Genomic DNA, 21,477 nt, shown 5'->3' with positions numbered 1-21,477 from the left:
GTCAATGGGAGCAGAATTAGGCCAGTCCCAAGGACTTTCAGAAAATGTAATTAGGTCTGAATTTATCAGAGCTAGTAATGGATAATGTTTTCCCTTGTTTAATGCTGTATGGTTATGGCCTTGTTGATACGCGGAACAGCTTGTTTCTTGGTGCTAGTCACACCTACAAAGTTGTTAAAATTGACAGTGAATCATCATTAATAGGGCAAATGGAATTTTCATTTGTTAGGCTTGAAATCTGAAGTCTGTGACAGAAAAACAAATTGCTATGAGATCTGCTAGTCTCTTTTGCTCTGTTTGTGCCTGTCAGCTCACTTTGCAGCCCAGAAGAGTAAATGGGAGGTGGCTTATTGTTCTTCCAGTGCAGAGCAAGCTACCTTGAATAGCTTCACTAGCGTCTTGCATGTTTCTACAAGAAAGTTTTCATCCCCGTTACTGATTCAACTTTGAAAAAGTGAATTTAATATATGATAAGGCAATGTCTAAACATCTTGTTGTCTGTATTTTTTGAGTGAGATGCCACAGTTGATCTCTGAATGTAATCTCTGAGAAAATGTGAGGATAGGTGTTAATGCTGGTACTGTGTCATACCTCATCAAGATCCACAGCACAGTCAAAATATGGCTTCTCATTTTGGTCTCTCACGCGTTGAGATGCACAAAAAACCAGGCCTGCCTCCTCCTTATTGAGCTCTGTTCAGTCCTTCCGTTGCTATTTTTCTCATGTATTTGTGAAGGAACGCTGTTTTGAATAAATGGATATAAATATTTTATATAAATATATATTTCATAAATGGCAATTAATATAAGAATATTTAGAAATTGAGGGAGCTATTCATGTGGTCCTGGATTTTGAACAACTAAAACTATATGAGGATTATTCTTGTGCTTTTTTTTTTGCACAGGTGATAGCTGTATGATACTAAAGTGAAAAATTCCCACATGCCCTTTTTTGTCTTGCTGTGGTTCTAGGAGGAAGTGGAGACTGTTGTTTCAATGCTTATAGAACAGGCTCGGGCCCTTTCTCGTACTGGAATGAAAAGACACCTCCGTGTTCTCCCCATGTATGCTGGGCTGCCTTATCCGGAGCAAATGAAGGTGTTTGAGAGAGTTTCTCGCAATGTCAGGAAGGTACAGTTGTAATTTATGTCTTCATTTCTACCACCCAGAAGGGCGTCTGTGTTTCACAGGCACCATATATAACGTTCACATCACAAGACTATTGTGAACTTCTATGGATGAAAATTTTTTGCATCTCCTGATAGTGTCTGTCATTTTCATACTGCGAACTGAGATCATGTTCTCTGTCTTCCCTTTTCATCTTCCATCGTTCCTAGATAAGTTAGCTCTAGCTCTCCTGCCTACTTCAACTCCTCAATTTTTAAGAGCTGTTTTACATGCTATGTATGTCTGTATCCACTTGCAGCTTTTGCTTATATCCAGTTGCAGCTTCTTACACCCTGAAGTCTTCTGCTTTCACCTGTTTTCTTTCCTTTCTGTGGACTGTTTATGTCTATTTTCTATTAGTAAAGGAAAAACTAATGACAGTGGGTAAATGCTCTGTTTTCACTTAAGAAACAAGTTAAGACTTGCTTGGCTTACATAGAAAATGCTTTGTTTTGACTTCTGAAAGTCTTGTTTGGATGTTTAAACATCACAGAACTGTCATCCGATTGGTCACAATTATTAGTGCTTTCTGCTTAGGCAGAGCCTGTGTTGGGGCTGAGATAAGCTGTCAGTTACACAGCGTTGAGTTGTTATACTTCCTGTGCCTGCTGGAGTCTAATGAGTAAAACTGTTCATCTGATGTTGGAAAACATTGAGTGATAAATACTTATTTTCTCTCCAGGATGTGTCAATTAATTGCCAAGACTTACTTTTTTTTTATTTTCAGGTGAAATGAGGATTAAAATTCCCCCTGTCAGCAGGGAGTAATTATTTTTTTAATATTTTAGGACATGTCTGCAGGAATACTGAACATGGAACAATGAATCAACTCTGCCCCCCTCTGATCTCCTGCCCTGCATGAGTGTTACAAGTAACAGCTCACTATAACTGAGAAGCAGAGAGAAGATACTCTAGTTCACTACATAATAACATTCAATTTGCAGTCAGATAATGGTTTTCTTTGTAAACACAGCCAAGTTCTACTGCTTTTATGAAGGGAGAATAAATCTGAATAAGAAATTAATTGTGAAACTGTGAAACACTGGGCTTACTTCAAGTTGACAGCTATTTCTGCTGCGTCCGCTGTGTCTTTTTTAACTGCAGTGTGTGTTGATTGAAACTGTTGTATTTGAGTTCTTTCAATCTCAAATGGAGGCTTGTATTTCAGTCCTGGTGCGCTGATGGTAACTTGACAGTGTAATGGAAATCGGGGCATTTCACAGTATCCTCCTTGTGTTCATATCTGCAGGTGATAGTAGCCACCAACGTTGCTGAGACTTCTATCACAATTCATGGAATTACATTTGTAATTGATTGTGGTTTTGTGAAGCTTCGGGCTTATAATCCAAAAACAGCCATTGAATGCCTCGTGGTGGTACCAGTGTCCAAAGCGTCAGCTAATCAGAGAGCAGGGCGTGCCGGCCGGAACCGCTCTGGAAAATGTTACAGACTTTATACAGGTCAGTAATTTGTGTAGGGAAGATGAGTCTGCTGGTATGACTTGCATTTTGTTTTAGCATTAGCTAAAGGGGAACAAAACTGCATTTTCTTCTTTCAGCAAGAGATAGAAATTTCCCTTGATTATTCCTTTGGCATATTTGAAAGTGCATTGTTTGTACATGCTAAGCATTGGAAACTGAATCGTTTTTATGAAACAGAAATACAAACTGAGCAGGGAAAGTGCAGTGAGGTTGTATCAACATTTCAGGCTTGCAATTGCTGACAGCTTTCAGAGTGACAAGTTTACTCATTTACCTTTCTTGGTTAAAAAAGAAAAAACACTCCTGTTTTGGTTTCTGAGGATTTGCTTCGCATATGACACTCTCCTCTGTGACTCAAGTCCCCTTTAGACTGTGTGTCTAATAAAGGATTCATCAGATGGTTGAGGAAAACTTCCTTATGTGATCTCTTTTTCAGAGCAATAGGTGCCAACCCCAAATGCTATCCTGAATTATTTAGGCTGGCACTGTAGAAAAATGAGTATTACAAATGGATCTGTCAGCCACCTGGCAGTGTTCAGAAAGCTGCAATCCAACTGTCTCTATTCTCAGCTGTTTAATGAGAAAAGGCTTTACAGTTGAGCACAGTAGTAGCTTACGTGCCTGAGGTTCTCTCTAGATTTACTGCAGCTTTGAGGCTTACATCTTTTTGCAACATACATGTGCTTTCCAGCACTTGCCACATTAAACAAAGGCATGACTTATTCCCTAAATTTGTGTGTCCAGTGAAGAACCGAGAGTTAATGTAATTGCTTTTGCTTTAAATTTAGCAAACATTTTAATGGACGAGAGCCGGCAGACTAAAGCAAGTGCTTAGTAGATTGTTGAGATTAATAATTTGTCATTAGGTCTGGGTGATACTGTTAAAATACATCTGTGTGAGATCTGCTTGCATTTCACAAGGTAGGTGTTTGGATGTACTACAGAGCATTTTTCTTGCTGATACATCTTATTAAAAAAAAAAAGTTATTTCATAGTTGTCTTTCACATGTGTGGTCCTTGCATCTTTGAAACAGAGCACCTTTTCCCATATTGGTTTGCAGTATTTTTCCATGTGGAACTGTAGAGCATTGTTTAAGAGTTCAGGTGATACCACCGTGATCTCTTACGACATTTGTAGTGGCACTGAGCACTTTTACTCTGTAGGTGGCCATGATGATACTGCGTCTCAGGATTAGTCAGCCTTTGTGGTTTTAGTGCTCCTGTCAACATAATCTCTTACGTGACTATACTTAAGTTATTTTCGTGTGCTCCAGAGATGGCCTAATGATGAGTGTTTTAAGAAACATTAAAGAAAAAAATAATAAATAAAAGGTGCACTGACTGGACCAAAGTACAGAAAAGGTAAGCGACCTTTGTCTTAGTGAAAGTATGAGAGAGACCAGAGATAGAGGAAGTTTCTGTCGGGACATGAAAAATAAGTGAGGTATTTCTTGTCTTGATTTGGGTTGAGTTTAGCATAGGAATGTGTCTCTGCTGCCTTCTGTAATGCAGAAGAGATGGATAGAGAGGTTATGGGGGTTTTGACCTTACACGAAGTGTTTCTGCAGGCTTAGAATTTATAGTAAGTATGCCTTTTAAAAAAAAAAAAAAAAAGGCATTGCTGAATAAATTGTTTTTCAATCCTTAGTCATTATTTTCAATACGCTTTTTAAAACCTCATTGACTTGAATAGTTACTAAAAATAGTATTTTTATATTGAGAACATGTTTGTTTTGAACTTTTCCTTGTCCCTTTTTTAAAATCAAAGCTTTTTTTTATAGTATTATATCAAACTATTGGAAGAAAAATAAAGTATTTCCAGATTTTTATGAAGAATTTACATTTCCAATTGAAATGTGGGTCAAGTACAGAATCACCAGTGTAGATAAAACAGAATTTTCACATTAAAGTAATTTTAAATACAGTAATTGGAGAAACATCATCTTTGAGTTAGTTGTTTTAACACCTGTTTGGTCTTTCAAATCCCATTTTAACTTGAAATGGGTACAGTTCTGTCATGTTGGCTTGCCCACGGTAAGAGTTGAATCCCAAACGGCTTTGTTTTCTCCTGCAACAGAGGAAGACTTTGAGAAGTTGCCGAAGTCCACCATTCCTGAGATGCAGCGCAGTAACCTTGCACCTGTCATCTTGCAGCTGAAGGCTTTGGGAATTGACAACGTGCTCAGGTTCCCCTTTCTTTCAGTGAGTCCTAGACAATGGAGCCTGTCGTCTTTCTTTAGTGAGAACAGATGTTGTGAGATGACTTGCTGGTAACCCATAGAACCATTAACCAGTAATTATTGCTCTGTTAATTTGGAAAGCATGCCTCATTGCCTACTATCAGGCAGTAAAATAGCTTTATGGAAATCAGCTAGTACAAGTAATGTGTGTGGCAACTTAGAAATAACAACTGTTTGTATTCTGGAGTTTGCTGTTAGAAGTGCTGAGAACAGCTTGGGAAGAAAAACACATTAAGGTTCTGCAAAACTAACTAGTTGTCCTACACTAAATTTGTAGGGCGAAAAGAAATATCTACAGAACTAAATCTGTCTCATTAAAAAGAGCAATACCAATTCTTATATTTCTGTGAAGTTTCTAGCTACTCTTATATTGATAACTAAATCTGATATGATAGCATTAGAAGAGAAAGTTAAGAAGCAATTGTTACGGCAGTCACTTCTGGATAAAGAAAGTTTGCCTTTTCTAGCTTGGCCTAATTCCGTATGCTGATAGGGTCTTGAGAGTGTCATAGTAATCATGATGAGCCTGTTGAGATGGATTTGGCTTGCAGCACTGGTGGTTAATGGAAAGCTGACAGGAAGAGTCTGAGAACTCTTTTCATTTTGCTTAAGAAAGTAGATAATTAGAATGTAATGATTTTGTGGAAGAATTTTTGTGAAAATTCATGTGTTCTGTGATGATAACTTTAAACAATTCGTGTTTTTTCTTCACAGCCACCTCCTGCACAGTCAATGGTACAAGCTTTGGAATTGCTGTATGCTTTAGGAGGTGAGAATATACTTTGCTTTACTTAGTTATCTTACAGAAGTTATGAAAAACATTGTTAATTTGGATTTGGTGATTGGATGGATGTTAATTAAGTTTGCTTTTGAGAACAGAGTAAGAGAAATAGCAGATTTGACCAGTGAAAGATTTATTTTTTTTATTTTTTGAAAAGTATTTCAGCTTCCTGAGTTTACTTTCTTTTACTGTAAGGTTATTTTACACAGGTAAGCAAGCAAAAAGCAGCAGTAACTTTATGGGAGCAACTAGAAATCGGTTGAATGGAGTATAAAACTAGAATTTAACTGTTTAAAAGTGTACTTTGTAGTTATCTTCTGCATATTGCCTTGTTGATTCTTCTCATGAAAGTACTATTGAGAAGTTGTGGTAGTCTGGTAAAGTTCCCACTGACTGGAAGAGGGGAAACATAACCCCTATTTTTAAAAAGGGAAGAAAGGAAGAGCTGGGGAGCTACAGGCCAGTCAGTCTTACTTCTGTGCCTGACGAGATCATGGGACTGATCCTCCTGGAAACCATGCTAAGGCACATGGAAAACCATGAGAGTATAATTCAAAGTACTTTTTTATTAGTTACTTCATAGAGTATCTTTTTATAATATTTTCTAAATTACTAGTCATAGCATATTCTCAAATTTGGTAGAGGTTAAACGTGTTCGTCTTGGTTTGTATTTGTTATGCTCCTGTTGAATACTGCTAACATTAAAATCACGCTCTAGCAATAGTTTTATACAAAATTTTCAGTTTTGTTTTGTTGTGGTTAGCAGAACGTATGTCATCTAATTCTGTTTATCAGAACAGTTCTTTTCTGACAGCTATTTAATCTTTTTGAGCACAACCAACTTAAAGCAAAACAAAAATTTGATGCAAGAACAAGTAATCAACATGAAAGTCTGCTCTACTTTTTAATTAACTACAAATACTAAGTTAACAGTATTTGCTACATAATGTAAACATTAGGAAAAGGGTAGTATAAAAGAGGCTGTAAAGTTTGGAAGCTTCTAGACATTTGGGGCTGTTTTTACCTCACTTACAAATGCCATGTTGTAACTTGTGGCAGTCAGCACGATTCTTATTCTCATGGAACTGTAGCTCTCTTGGCTGTGATTTTGTTCTGTGCTGATTCATTTCCATCTTGTGAAGGAAGGTTTCACTCAAGGCACTTGGTTCTTGGCAGCCATTTCAAGCTTGGAACAAGTGCCTGAACACTGGCTCCAAAGTGTGTTGCAAGGATGAATTTGCAGCCAAAGCCACCTTAGGGAAATGGAGAGGAAAGGTCAATAAACTCACTGATTAGCTCTTTGATGTTTTGGCAAAAGCGTTATGCTCATGGTAGGTTCACAGGAAAGTGTAGAGCTGTTACTTTGTTGGCTGTCCAGCTTTTGTAGCAAAGCAGAGAAGGGCTGATGTTGGTGTCTGAGATGGAAAGGAATGTATGTGCATGATATAGATTCACTCTCAAATTTTTGCTGAAGTTTAAGGTTTTCAGTGACTTACTATAGATTTTTTTTTATTTTTTTTAAGTTGCAGAGGTGAAGCTGCCCAAGAGTTTGCAGGTGCAGTCATGAATAAATCTCTTACGCAAGTATGAACATGTGTTTCATCATTTGCATTGTAACAGCATGCAAATGTGCAGTTTAGGGTCAGGACCGTATTGTGCCAATGCAGTGCCAACAGAAACGTGCAGAGCAAACGCTGGTAAGGCTGAGATAGTTCTGTTGGATAAACACATCACTGTTCTCAGACCAATTATTTTTACAGTGGTGCAAACAGATTACATCAGGAGCACCTCTTAGCCTTCATTGATGCTCCTTTGAAGGTCTCAGTTGTCAGCTGGTGTAAGTTTTAAGTATAATTTAGGGGAATACAGATAAGTAGGCAAAAAGTGACTTAATTTTCAGCTTTACTTCAGATCCAGGATTTTGGTGAAGATTTGTGTAAGTTATTGCCTATCAGAAACAACCACTCCAGCTAAGCTTAAAATAACTTTGTCTCCTTCAGCCCATCACATGTTACTAGTGATTGTTACTTGAAGCTTAACGACAAGACTCTTGAGTAATTTCTGCTGAGCATGTTCAATAATAATCTTAGCAATATCTTTAAGCAGAGCTCTGATTTATTTGGTTTATATTTAGGCGTATTGCTACAAAGGCATCTGTGCACAAGCTGTATATATTCATGCATAATTGCTTTGAGATTTGTAGAATTCAGCAGAAACCAATGGATTATGGCTTGATGTACCTGTAGAAAGTTAAAAAGATGTAAATTTCTCCTTTTCCATACTTGGGAACTCAGTTAAATATCTCTAAATGAAGGGCTACTTATTTTAAGATAGTAAATTGCAGAGAGAGATCTGGACAGATTGGAGAGCTGGGTGATCACCAGCTGCATGAAGTTTAACAAGAGCAAGTGACGGGTTCTGCACTTGGGAAGGGGCAACCCTGGCTATACGTACAGACTGGGCAACGAGACGCTGGAGAGCAGCCCTGCAGAGAGGGATCTGGGGGTTGTGGTTGACAGCAAGTTGAATATGAGCCAGCAGTGTGCCCTGGCAGCCGGGAGGGCCAACCATATCCCGGGGTGCATCAAGCACAGCCTTGCTAGTCGGTCGAGGGAAGTGATTGTCCCGCTCTACTCTGCGCTGGTGCGGCCTCACCTCGACTACTGTGTGCAGTTCTGGGCACCAACAGTACAAAAAGGACATTAAACTGTTGGAGAGTGCCCAGAGGAGGGCGACGAAGATGGTGAAGGGCCTAGAGGGGAAGACGTATGAGGAGCAGCTGAGGTCACTTGGCCTGTTCAGCCTGGAAAAGAGGAGGCTGAGGGGAGACCTCATCGCGGTCTACAGCTTCCTCACAAGGGGGAGGAGACGGGCAGGTGCCGATCTATTCTCTTTAGTGACCAGCGATAGAACCCACGGGAATGGTGTCAAGCTGAGGCAGGGGAGGTTCAGGCGGGACATCAGGAAGAGGTTCTTCACTGGGAGGGTGGTCGCACACTGGAACAGGCTCCATAGGGATGTAGTCACTGCACCAAGCCTGTCACAGTTTAAGAAGCATTTGGACTGTGCACTTAGTCACATGGTCTGAATTTTTGGGTAGACCTGTGTGGTGCCAGGAGTTGGACTCAATGATCCTTATGGGTCCCTTCGAGTTCGGGATATTCTATGGCTCTATAGCAATGGTGGTAGCACTTAAGCCTCTTCTATTGTGCAGGTCAAATGATAGCTAATCATACCTTTAATTTTTGCCATTTCTTTTAGTTCGTGTTTAAATACATTAACTTCATCACTTCACATAAGCTGACTGTTGTACCTGCCTCTGAGGAAAATATTTTGACATGTGAAATGTCTTAAAGTGTTAGTGTAGGGGTGTGGTGAGGGATTTACTACATTGTCATGAGAAGTTCAATAAAAGTATATCACATAATAAAAGAAAGTAAACGTGATAGAGGTATCTATGGCTTTAGGTATGCTGACACAAGTTATCAGAGTTATTCTCCTTTGAAATGATTTGTGGTTTTGGTTTTCTCTGTGAAACACAGCTGAAGTACAACTGTGGTTTTCTTGCCACCAAGCAGTCTGACAAATAACATGTTTATATAATGCCTGGGTCGCAGTTATGTTTCCTCAGACTACCCTATGGTTATTTATGCAATCTGCGGTGCTCCAAAGTCTTGCTCCTTTGCTCCTGTTAGTCTTCTTGTGGGGCTTCTCTCGTGTGCTGAAAATCAAGCTGCCATGCCTCTGTCCTGTACTGCTTCAGCTCCAGTAAAAGGGCTACAGTTGGAACGTGGCTGCCAGTTCACTTACTGATGCATGAGGCAGGATAAACTGCAGAGAATCTTCAACAGTTGTGCATCTCTAGTTCAGATTATATTGAATTATTTTTCTCTGTGACCTAAGCAGATATAAGTCACAAAACTGTTTCTATTCCTAGGTGTATTTGCTGTATTTTAGCTCTTAATTCTGCTCTTTTGTACGCTTTAAATTCCGAAAGAAGTCTTTCTGTGCTACTTTTGCCTGTATCACAGATGCGTTTATTAATGTGCTGCAGGTCTGGATATGCACTGCCGTTTAACAGAGCCTCTTGGAATAAGAATAGCAGAGTTTCCTCTGAATCCTATGTTTGCAAAGATGCTTCTGGAATCAGGTAAGAGGAAAAAAAATAAAACCACCTCAGACTTTTCTTCGTAGTCTTGTGTTGAGTAGTGAATACTGCCTTTAGTAACTCTAGAGTAGTATTAGACATTTGCTAAACTTGAAATATACAGTGTTTCATCTTGGCGTGGTGTTTAGTAAAAAGAATCGTTAAACTAATGGACCTCTCTGATAGTGTCTAACACATTTAACACATCAATAATTGTTAAGTCTAACATATTTGTCTTGTAATTTTCCATTAAAAACATTCATTGTTATACTTGCGAAGAAAATCCATGAGTTTAGATATTTCATTTTCATATGCTTTAAAAATATTTCGTGCTTCTTTTCCTCTTTATTTTGTATGGTGATAAGTTGAATGATAAAAGATTTCATGTACTGAATTTTTCCACTTACTCCTCAGGAAATTTTGGCTGCTCCCAGGAAATTTTAACAATTGCTGCCATGATGCAGATTCAGAATATTTTTATGATCCCTCCAAATCAAAAATCTCAAGCTGTAAGTTCAACCATGTTGTTTTGTATGTTCCATATGTAAGGTATTATACTGATGCCTGTTGCATACTGCAAGTTTACATGAAAATGAAACAGTTTTAAACTCTACCTATTGGTTATAGGTAAAAGGAGAAACTGAGTAATAGTGGGAGCCTTGGAGTTCCTTGCCAGTGTTAAAAGTCTCCTTCTGAGGATCAGAGATGTGGAGGGTTATAATCCAATATTGACCAGCACGAGGGTTTGTTAAAGGAGGGGATAAAAAGAAACAAATTAAAAAAATCTCCCCAAGTCTCTTTCCTTTTGAGAGAAACAAAAAAAAGTATTAGGATGTAGCAAATTCTTCAAAGGTAGCAAGAGCCTAATTTTAATGCATCCTTCTCATACGCTTTTGGCATTCCTTCTCAGTTCATTTTTCTAATTTAAGTTTTAAAACACCACCTCAATGTAGGTGGGCTAGTAGAATATTGATGTTGCCTAGAACTACTACTCTTTCAGGTAAGAATTTTGACAGTCACTAGGCAACATAGAGATGATGGGAACTGAGGGTATTAGACATGATCATTGCAAAAATCAATCTGCCTGTAAAAATATATTTCTTCTTCAGGCCAGGCAACACAGAAAGTTTGCTGTGGAAGAAGGTGATCATCTCACTATGCTTAATGTTTATGAAGCCTTTGTGAAAGTAAGTCGATTCAAGTGTATGTAGATTTGCAGAAACATAAGGAACTCGAACGTGCCCCAGTTCCGATTCTGGAAGTTCTGGATATAGCATCCTCAAAGTTGAGGACTTGCCAAATCTGTTAAATGATAGTTCTGCTTTGTTTGTATTTTGCTACAGACCTTGTGTAGTTCCTCTGAACGGGAAATAGAAAGAATTCTGTGGTTTGGGTACAGCACAAAATTCTTGTCTGTAGAGAACTGTTTCCATTGGAATTTTTGAAAAGGTCTAGGAAAAACGGGTATTCAAATTCTAAGTGAAATTCATGTTATCATATCTTTTTCATAAACGTATCTGAGTTTTACTGGTGATAAACTGCATCGAAGTCTAGCATTTTTTTTAAATAATTACCTCATTGATCAACACGTCCTCTTTTTCAGTAACGTTATGTATTTACCCTAAGGTTTAACAGCAATCTTAATACTTTTCTGTAAGCTGAGGTTTTACCTATTAGTTTTGAAGTACTATACCTGCTGGGGAGAAGTATGTTTTGTTGGTGTAAAGCACTTCTGTAATGATATATTTGCAACAGTCTTGAGTTGAACCAGTGTAATGGCTCTAGTATTTAAACAAGCGATTTTCCTCTCCCCAGCTCCAGGTACTAACCAAAGCTCAGGTACTAACTAAAACTTTGCCCTTTAGATTTTGTACCTGCGTAATTCTCTCAGAAGTAGCCAGTTGCAGAGATTCTTGGAGTAAGTGCTGGCTTCTGGAGAAATAATGAAAACATTTGAACTAATGAAAACAGTAAACAGAAAAGTTCGTTTACATTTTCAGATTAAAAACAGACTAATTTATGATATGATGCACTTGTGTGTGAAAATGAAATGATTAATGCTTTTTCTCTTTCACTACATGTGAAGAAATGAGGAACAACTATTTGAACATATCTTCACAGTGTTTGTTCTGTTGCCATTTAGAAGTTGCTTCAAACGTTCTGTAATTACTGTCGATTACTAACTCATGTTAGTTGCTGTGTAGGCAGATAATTTTCAGGGAAAAGAACAATAAATAGTGTTGTAGGAGACAAAAGAAAACAGAACAAGACTGTGATCCAAGAGAGATTGTTTTTTGTTTTGCTGGAGGTATTTCATTGTAATTTTTTCTTCTCATTCTACAGCACAGCAAGAGCTCTCAGTGGTGTCAGGAACACTTTCTGAACTACAAAGGTCTTGTTAGAGCTTCTGTTGTAAGAGAGCAGCTGAAAAAGCTTCTTGTACGTTTTAAAGTGCCAAAGAAGTCCAGTGAAGGTGAAAGTTTGCTTTTTTTTAAACATGTCCGATACATTTTGAGGATAGTTTCCAAATTGTCAGTCTGCTTCTTGCTTTTCTTGTAACCTTTTTTCTCTATGGCTTAAAAATAACATTAATTAAAACCATATTTTTTCCATAAAAATGCCTGTAAAAGAGCAACTTAGCTCATAAAAATGCCTGTAAAAGAGCAACTTAGCTCATTTTTACAATTTGAATTTAGTCCAGTCTTCATTAGGTAAGTTTTCCAGCAAGCGATTATGACCGTTGATTATATATTTAAAGGACAGATTTTAAAAAATCATAAAAGAAGGAATGGGGTGACCTGTTTGACTTTTCAAAAAACACATTTCTTCTACGATGTTCAAAATGCATAGACATTGGGATCTGATTTCCAGCTGTGCTGTGAGGATGTGGATGCTATGACTAGTTCCCAAAACTTGTCTCTAACTGCTCTGAAAAATCAGACTTCAATGCTTAGCTGTCACACAAGGTTGCTCTCAGGACTGTGAAACTATCTTCATGGAGATGTCAGTGGCAACTGTTTTTTCACAGTAATTTTGATTTGCTGCGAAACTGAAGTCAGAAGAGATTGCAGGGTTTGCCTTCAAGCCTTTGCTATCAAAGTTTGATGCAGTGTGAAAAGTTGTTTTAGATGATTAAGGGGAATTTAAGGGATTTTTGCCATTACATTGACGAATTTGACAGAAAAATTTATTTTCTTCAGGTGATCCAGATCCTGTTTTGAGATGCATAGTTTCTGGATTCTTTGCTAACGCAGCTAAATTCCACTCTACCGGTGCTTACAGGTAAATATATGTACTTTCATTACAGCTGTTGCTTGGTTTAAAAGCTTTGACTGGATAGATCAACAAATGGGTGCTCTTCTAGGCACTTGTAGTAAGAAACATGTGGCACTTGATTTACTACATCTTTGAATATTTGTATGTTGAAACTGCTTCAATTTTTCTCTTCTTTTTAGCAAATAGAATTATTGATAGCAGGAAGCTGTTACTAATAGGAATTACTTGTGTTAATACAAGCAAGTACTGCATCTTTGTAGTGCTTCAGAGCACTGAATAAAAGCCTGAAACACTAGCTTTTCATTTAATGTAGATAGATTTCTTCTAGATCATTAAATTACCATTTTTTCCTTTTGCCAGGATTTAAGCCTGGTTTCAACTGAAAGCCTGTTCATTAAATGTGAATATTTTTAGTTTGCTCCAGTTCTTTCACTGTTGCCATTTGTTAACGTTCTTACTGTGGATGGAAGAAACCAAATGTTAAATAATAAATCTGTGCCTGGTCTGAAATAGTATCTTGCTTTCAAGGACTATCCGTGATGACCACGAGCTTCATATCCACCCCACTTCAGTGTTGTATGCGGAGAAACCTCCGCGCTGGTAAGTGAAAGCAACTTGCACTTGCTTTGTGAGCTTTAGAAGACGTTTTGAGCATCCAGACATTTTCATGAATGACTTTTTGTGGAGAGAGGGATAAATGCAGGTCATGGTTCTCACAGAGATAATTTGGTTGGTGTTTCCTTTGCAACTTTTTGTAGGCAGTATCCAAATAAATCAGGGAAATAAAACGATGTTTAACAATCAAAAAGCTTGCAGAGGCTGGAAAGGTGAGGCAAGTGACTCTATTAATAGGCACCATGTCTTGCACTGCAGATTGTTCTCTGAGTGGTCTCTGTACCTAGATGTGGCTAGAGTTAAGTTGCTTTTATTAAACCTAATAAGTAAATGTCCTGTCAAATGCTGCAGTACTTGCATTTGGATTACTGGTAGAGGGCTTAGATATAAATTTAATGATCCAAAATCCTTTGAGAGGAGATATGGTTGTCTAAAAGATAGATGACATTAATAGTTTTACTTTCAAAATAGCTGGGATATTACAGTTCTATTTATGCCAAAAATGCTCGGATAACTAGAAATGTGTTTCCAACTGCCAGATCAACATGATGAACCTGATGTATTTGGACTCTTGTCCTGTAGCTGAGAATTTGAAGGGTAAACTTGGCCCGTGTCATCTGTTATCTTGGAACTGGGCTCCTACGCCTTGTGTGTATGGTTTGCAGAAGCGTAACTGATTGGAAGTTAGCCATCAATTACATTGGCTCACAAAATAGAAATGAGTCCAGCTCTCACTTGGTGTGAACTGGACCGATTCTTCAGGGCTGAGTTTAGCAGAGTGTAGCTAAAGTAAATTTTGCCAATGAAACCAGCCTGATTCTCTCCCCTTTTTGCCATTTTTTAACCTCCTGTCATTGCGACTAAAAATAAGACACGAACTGTTTGAAATGATGAAAAGAATGCTTTGCAGATAAACTTCTGAAACTTTTTAGCTTGCTGAAGATGACATCCTGGAAGAAGTTCTGTTATGGGAGAGTGACAGACAGTAAGAGGAATAAATTGAGAAGAAAATCATCTGGAAAGAAAATCCAGTGGTAGAAAAGTACTGGAAGAATTCCTTGCTCCAGCACACACCTTCGGCAATCTCTTAGCAGAGGGCTCAAGTACTGCAGGGTTCAGTTTTTAAGTGAGGTCAGAGTAGAATCTCCATCCTAGCCTTGGGTGCTTCCAGACATAAAGAAATTGGAACTGTAGATAGCTGGAAGCCTTAACTGGTAAAACCTGAAAGCTCTTGTTTGCTTCACTGGCTGTTTGGTGGCAGCAGTAATTTCTTGGAGCTGTCTTCCAAGGCTACGCGGTATTGTCACTGCCAGCCCCAACACCCTACTTGCTAAGGGCATCTTTTAAGACGGGTTTAACTTACCTGGCAACCCTGCTTTCAGCGCTACTTCTGCCTCAGAGCACCTCCTGTACTGAGAACTTCAATTCTTGATCTGTTACAGGTATACATCGTGTGTTCTTGTTTCTCTTCCTTTGATTTCTCTTTAGTTGGATTGGTTAGCATGAGTCTGGCTGCATTTGGCAGAGAAGAGAATTTTGGACTCTTTCCTATTTGCTTTGAGAGCAAAAATACCAACTAATGAGAGACCACAAACCTTGTGGCAGCTTTATGTTTACAGAAGGCAGATAACGACTTCTGGTTTTGGTGACTAACTGTTCAGGGCGTCGGTTTGTGCTTCCTTGGTAAAAATGACTTTCCCTGCAGAAGGGTATCTTCAGAAATGGGTTGCCCGTTCTGTTCATGCAGGCAGTAATGAACGAGTCCACGTGACTCTTTGTTCCTAAATTTCCTATCAGGGTATGAAGCTGATTTCTTTTTCTAATCCTTATCTTGCTTGCTTGCAGACACCAGGGGTAGTCATGCTGTATTTGTGCCCAGCTTGTTACGGGCACAGGGTTTTGGTGCCTTTGACAACCTTCCTTCTGATATTACAGAATAGCTAATATTCTGTCTTCCAAAAGATTTGCTTTGAGTCTCCTTGGCCCCATTATTTCTTTTTATACCTTGTAGCAGTCTGTCATGGTAGTATGTGGAACTGTTTTTAATGGTAGTCTAGAAATTGTCTTAATGTAGAGTACTCTAAACAACTGGAAGGAAAGAGGTAAGAGACCATACAACTTACAGACTTCCTTGTTGTGCTGTGAATACTACGTCTGGCAGCTTGCATGTGAAATTATTTAAATATGCTGTTATATACCTGCCTCCATCATTGCTTTATAGCACGTTCTTTCTTTTCTTTCTCCTAGGGTAGTCTACAATGAAGTCATACAGACTGCCAAATACTACATGAGAGATGTGACTGCCATTGAATCAGCATGGCTCTTGGAACTGGCACCTCATTTTTACCAGCAAGGAACGGTACGGAATCGGCATAAAGCCCAAACGGTACCATTGCTGTATTAACAGCTCTTGTATCTGAACTTTTTAAGTGCTTTTTTTTTTTGTCATCTGTGTAATGATACAAAAAGTATCCAGCCAACAGGCATGATCTTGAAGTTACAAAATAGTATATTCTTCCAGTAAATGAAACCCTGAACTATTTTACACTTAAATGTAGGTGGTTGGTATTACTTCTGGGAGCAGCACTAGGACTGGCAGAGGTCATGCTTTTCACAATTTTAAGTCTTTGTATGCTTTGCAAATGTTTGTCCAAATCCCAGGCCTTCTGCTCATGATTCAGAGCTGCAAAAGTCAGCTCTGATCTGTTAAAACATGAAATGTCAAAGAATAGCTGCTATTTGTGCAAACCTTTATTTTAAGTTCTGTAATGTGTGATATACATACCTAGAGGAAGAAGAAGAGGAGGAGGCCAGGAGGAGATCTTATCAATCTAATCAATACCTGAAGGGAGGGCATGAGGAAGCAAGAACCAGGCTCTTTTCAGTGATGCCCAGTGCCAGGACAAGAGACAGTGGGTGCAAACTGGAGCACGGGAGGTTCTGTCTAACCATCAGGAAGTACTTCTTTACTGTGCGGGTAACAGAGCACTAGCAGAAGTTGCCCAAAGAAGTTGTGGAGTCTCCTTCTTGGAGATCTTCAAAAGCTGCTTGGACTGGGCCCTGGGCAATCTGCTGTAGGTGTCCCTGCTTGAGCAGGGGGGGGTTGGACCAGATGGACTCCAGAGGTCCCTTCCAACCTCAACCATCTTGTGTGTGGTTCTGTTCTTCACAGGTATCTCTTAAGTTACCACTTTTTCCTATCATTCTTTAGCTGCTCTGTCCTATGCAAATTCATCAATCAAGACTTACTCACTGATAATATTTAATGCCAATCCAGTTTTCACAATTATCCAACTGTTATTTATGCCGAAGCTTCTGATACCACATTACATGTAGATACTGTACAGGCAAGATAACCAAATTGTTCTTGCATGTGAGTTTCCCATGGGTATTAATATTAATCATATGAATTAGTGAACTATTTCCAAAATGCTGAGTGAAAAAATGCACTTGCGTATCAGACTGATGCAAAACGAGATTTGTTTCTGCGTATGAGCAGCCAGGTTGCAAAAATGGTTGATTTATACATCTGCTACGCTATTTGACTTTTTTTTTTTTTTTTTTAGAATCTCAGGCTTGCTTTCTCTTGCTTTTTGGGGTTTTTGGTAAAAAAAAAAAAAAAAAAAAAAAAAGAAAAACGTGCTACATGGATTGTCTTAGAACATATCTATGTGGTTACAGTGTACAACAGAATTGGCATCTGTCCATATAATTGACTTGAGAAGGTGTTTTTTCTTATTTTTACGAATGCTGAACTTGATTATTCATCTCGGTTATCCAGACATTTGCCATCTATAAATACATTTATTAAGTAGCTGAGTATTTTTTGCCTTTTACTCTGTAATGCATTTGACAAAGGTAGTAATGACCCTGCAGGGTAGTCCCTTGAGTCTTTAGCTGCTGTTAGACGTATTCTGCAAGCATGGTGTAAAAAGATGAGCCAATGTTCCTGTTTTATCTAATCTGCTCCTGGAATAATTCATCCTTTTGACTCACATGTTTACATGCTGTAACATCCCATATGTAACACAACATCTCATTAGGATATGACCTCTCCATGGGCTAAAACTCGGTGTGAGGTTTTCCTTTAAATAGGTGGTGTTGGGAAATGTGATTCAGTGACTCATTCAGGCAAAACTTGAATTGCTTTTTGTAAGTGAGTAAGAGTCGTCTTGAACTGTACTACCTACCTGACTGAGAGAACATGTTTTCCAAGGCAGCATTACCACTGTTGCAGATACTCCATAAAATCACCCAACTCTTAGCATTGCCATCCTTTAGATTTGATAGAGAGGATCTCTGTTTGCAGGATGAAGTAAGCATTGCATTCATCCTAAAGTAAAGGGAAGCTACCGAAGGTGGTGCTATTTTTGAGGAAAACTTTTTCAAAAACGTTTTCAGTTTGGTCAGCCTCAGTTTGTTTATCCTCATCAGCCAAAAGGCTTGGGTGTATTTATAAAAATGTTTGAAAATCAGATATATATCTGTTGTGTAAAGCTTTGAATTATAGATGTAAATTTTGTATATACAAACAATTGCAAGGCACAAAAATTTATGCTGATTTATAGTCATTTGGACTTTTTATACTGAAGAACACATCTTTCTGCTTAAATATTTCTGAAATCCGAGGATTTTTATTCCTGTATCATGTTCAAAAAAAAAAACAAATTAGAACTGATTAGATTCTCTGTTAAAAGACTTTTTTTTTCTACAGTTTGGTTACAGTTTCAGACAATTGTGTTTCATTCCAACTTCTGCAGTGCTTTTGGAGGATGTTCTTCCATTGCACTTTTTTTGCATGCCTTTTTCTTTAAGAGCAAATAGGTTCAAAGCTCCAGTGAAACTACAGCAGCAGAGTTAATACATTAGTTAAAATCTTGTACTTCATGTATGTGTTCCTGGTGTTTGTGCAGATGCATTGTTGGGAGCACATCTATCTTTCTATGCATTTTCACATGTTGGCAAGTTGCTTCAGCTGGGGAATCTTCATATGCTTGCAGTCAATACAGAAGTACTAGAAGATGCTATTTTATACCAAGCCAAAATACTATTTTGGGATGCATGTGGGTTTCTTTTTTTTTTTAATGGATTTCATGTATTTATTTTAGCTCTATTAATAATAAGCAGGGCTTGGGAAGGGTAATATTTGTATAAGGATTTATTTATGATTAATAACTGAAAACATTCTAGTTGAACTTTTTTCTGTTTGTGGTGTATGTGCTAAGAAGTTTTTCTTTTCTTTTTGTAGCATCTTTCCTTGAAAGCAAAAAGAGCTAAAGTGGATGACCACTGATTTGACATGACTTGTGACAGCAGATGCAGAACCTACCAGTGATTTGAAGTTGGCTACAGTCCATTCAGCAGTTAGTTCATTACCAATTTGATCCTACATAAAGTTAAATGTTTAAATGCCTGCCAGGATCTGTAGGGGTTTATGCATGACCAGTACATTGTAAACCTATGTAGAGCTTGCATTGTGGACGTTTTATTCTTTGCCTAATTGACCACTGTTGTTAATCTAGGCATGTTGCTCCTTTTAATAAATAGGCAAACAACAACAAAAAACAAAAGTAAGAGGACATACAGGACCACAAAAAAAGCCTTCAAGAGGGAAGCTGATTTCCTGGAGTGGTACGGCTGCCTTATGAGAGTGGGGAATAGGGTACCCTGCCTCCTGTTACCTAGAGCACTGTGACTACTACCGGCCAAACTGAGACTGACTCCTGACAGCAGGTAGCTCAGGGCAAGGAAGTCGCCCTTGAAATGCAAGGGACTGCCATGGAAACGTTGATTTCATGTCGGACCATCCTGAACTGGTGCAGCTTGTGCTCCCAAGCAGTAAAAGTCTCCTGTCTGAAGCTGAGCTGTCCCTTGCTTCCTTTGCTGTAACAGTCCTATAGAAAGTAGCATAATATTTAAAATGTCTCATTTCCATACTTGAGAATAGTTATTTTAGGAGGGGGAGGAAGAGAAGCAGCTCAGCCTTTTTAGGAAGGATTATTTTTTTTCCTCAGTCAAGGGACTATACATTTGTTAACAGTTATTCAGATTTGCAGATGGGGCTTTACTGTTTTTTTTTTTTTTTTTTTTTTTTTTTCTTCTAACAAGAAAAAGCTGTTAGCCTCTTTCGGCTTGGAAATCCCAGAAAATTTCATCAGGGAACACGTTTTCTAGTGTCTCATTCAGCAAAGATGAATATGTTCTGTACTTTACTAATAAGGAACACTGTGTGTGTATACACACATATATGTGTATGTGTATATATATACATATAAATAAGAAAAAGAATTTGTTCTTTGCCTGGGACTGCATGTGTTACTGCAAGAGAAGGATGCTCTGAACACTTCCTGCTTTAACCAGAATTCCATGGCTACTTTTCAGTAAAGAACTGTGTTTTTTGCATTTTAATAAGATAGCTTGTATACATGTATTTATTTTTTCCTACTGTATCAATATTTATTTTAGAAAGGCACAACTTACTGTTTTAAAATTTTATTTTTGTAAGGCAATTGATGTGATGAATATTTTGGGCACATTAGCTATGATTTTGTTTTCTTTAAAAAAAAAAAAGGCAACAGTACGTAAATAGGCAGAAATTTCTACGTAGGGTAAATGCCTTCCTCATAACAGGACTGCCTTGAAAACTCTGAGAGCTTTTTACTTTCTCCTTTGCAAACACCTGCAGAAAGAACATGTTCTGTCATGTGCGATGTGTTGTCTATGCAGTGTTTCCATACTGGTTGCCAGCACAAAAAGATGTACCAGTCTCAACGTAAGCCACCAGCAGCACGACAAACCATGTCACCTTCTTTGTTGTCTTCCCTGGGATCCTCACCTTTGTATTACTTTCTTAGAATGGAAGCTCTTTGGGGCAGGGTCTGTCTCCCAGCCAGAGCTGAGAGCATTGCTGGCACTTACTAAACATAATCAATTTGCAGGTTTTTTTTTCTGTTAAAGGATCAGAGAAAGAGCTAAACATGAAGACTTGTAAAGTGTCTGTGTCGCTCCGTCCTCTGGAAATATTCTTACGAAAAATAAAACCATTGAATCAAGGAAGCTTGAGAGTGCATTACTTCAGGCTGACTAGAGTGTGGTTTCCCAGCATACTGGGTGGCTGTACTGTGCTGGTCTGGATGGTGCTTGGCATGCAGAGGGTGGCCACTATAACTTGCTGCTTTCAGTATTTCAGCTGGGTCTGAACTCTCTTCTCCAGGTGTACTTCAGCCTGGCTTTACATCTGCAAAATTTTCTGTTGGAATGATTGTGACTCCTACCAAGTTCAGAACCCAGGGATGTAAAAGCTTTGTAACATGCTGCAAGCAATTGTACTTTTATAAGAATGAGTGCAATAGGTCTTATAAACAAAAACAGAAATGGAGACTTGTCTTCACAGTGGGTAGGTAGTTTTACAGACTATGGAGGGATTGCTGGAGGTGCGCACACAGGTCGAACACGTAGACTTTATACTAGACATGTAGGCAAGAGTAAGTGTTTTTAGTATCCATATTAAGGTATCTTTAGAGAGAAAGCACTGCTTTCATCAGAAACGTGGACCCTTTGAAGGTGCTTGAAGTCAGAGACCCAAAACTTGAAAGGACTGAAAATGTCTTTACTTTATAAAATTGTGGCCTGCAGCTCTCTGCTAGCTGTCTGTGTAGCTCTATGCTTTAAATAACTTTGATTAAGGAGATGGGCAACTCTGCCTTGTTGTTGGCTCTTTGCTGGATAAACAGTCGGTGTGCTATTGAGGGGGAGGTTGGAGGCATTTGAA

General features: G+C 38.5%; 1 protein-coding gene across 2 annotated transcripts in view; it reads left to right on the top strand.

Moving 5' to 3' along the window:
• Positions 1 to 20,758, top strand: part of DHX35 (DEAH-box helicase 35) — a 31,186-nt gene extending 10,428 nt beyond the window's left edge. The window contains exons 11-22 of one of the 2 annotated variants that reach the window (XM_040575823.1): positions 972 to 1,130; positions 2,416 to 2,626; positions 4,725 to 4,849; positions 5,602 to 5,656; positions 9,723 to 9,818; positions 10,230 to 10,324; positions 10,925 to 11,002; positions 12,159 to 12,288; positions 13,016 to 13,097; positions 13,620 to 13,691; positions 15,954 to 16,065; positions 18,955 to 20,758. In XM_040575823.1, the coding sequence (XP_040431757.1) occupies positions 972 to 1,130; positions 2,416 to 2,626; positions 4,725 to 4,849; positions 5,602 to 5,656; positions 9,723 to 9,818; positions 10,230 to 10,324; positions 10,925 to 11,002; positions 12,159 to 12,288; positions 13,016 to 13,097; positions 13,620 to 13,691; positions 15,954 to 16,065; positions 18,955 to 18,999 (1,260 nt within the window). In that variant the 3' untranslated portion in view covers positions 19,000 to 20,758. Of the gene's footprint in view, positions 1 to 971; positions 1,131 to 2,415; positions 2,627 to 4,724; positions 4,850 to 5,601; positions 5,657 to 9,722; positions 9,819 to 10,229; positions 10,325 to 10,924; positions 11,003 to 12,158; positions 12,289 to 13,015; positions 13,098 to 13,619; positions 13,692 to 15,953; positions 16,093 to 18,954 lie in introns of both variants that reach the window. The other variant, XM_040575822.1, reaches the window with a different exon arrangement.
• The last annotated feature ends 719 nt before the right edge of the window (positions 20,759 to 21,477 follow it).

The sequence above is a fragment of the Cygnus olor genome, chromosome 16 (assembly GCF_009769625.2).
Source record: "Cygnus olor isolate bCygOlo1 chromosome 16, bCygOlo1.pri.v2, whole genome shotgun sequence".
In the NCBI taxonomy this organism is placed as follows: domain Eukaryota; kingdom Metazoa; phylum Chordata; class Aves; order Anseriformes; family Anatidae; genus Cygnus; species Cygnus olor.
The sequence above is the reverse complement of the archived record's forward strand: the minus strand, read 5'-3'. Positions and strand labels throughout refer to the sequence as shown.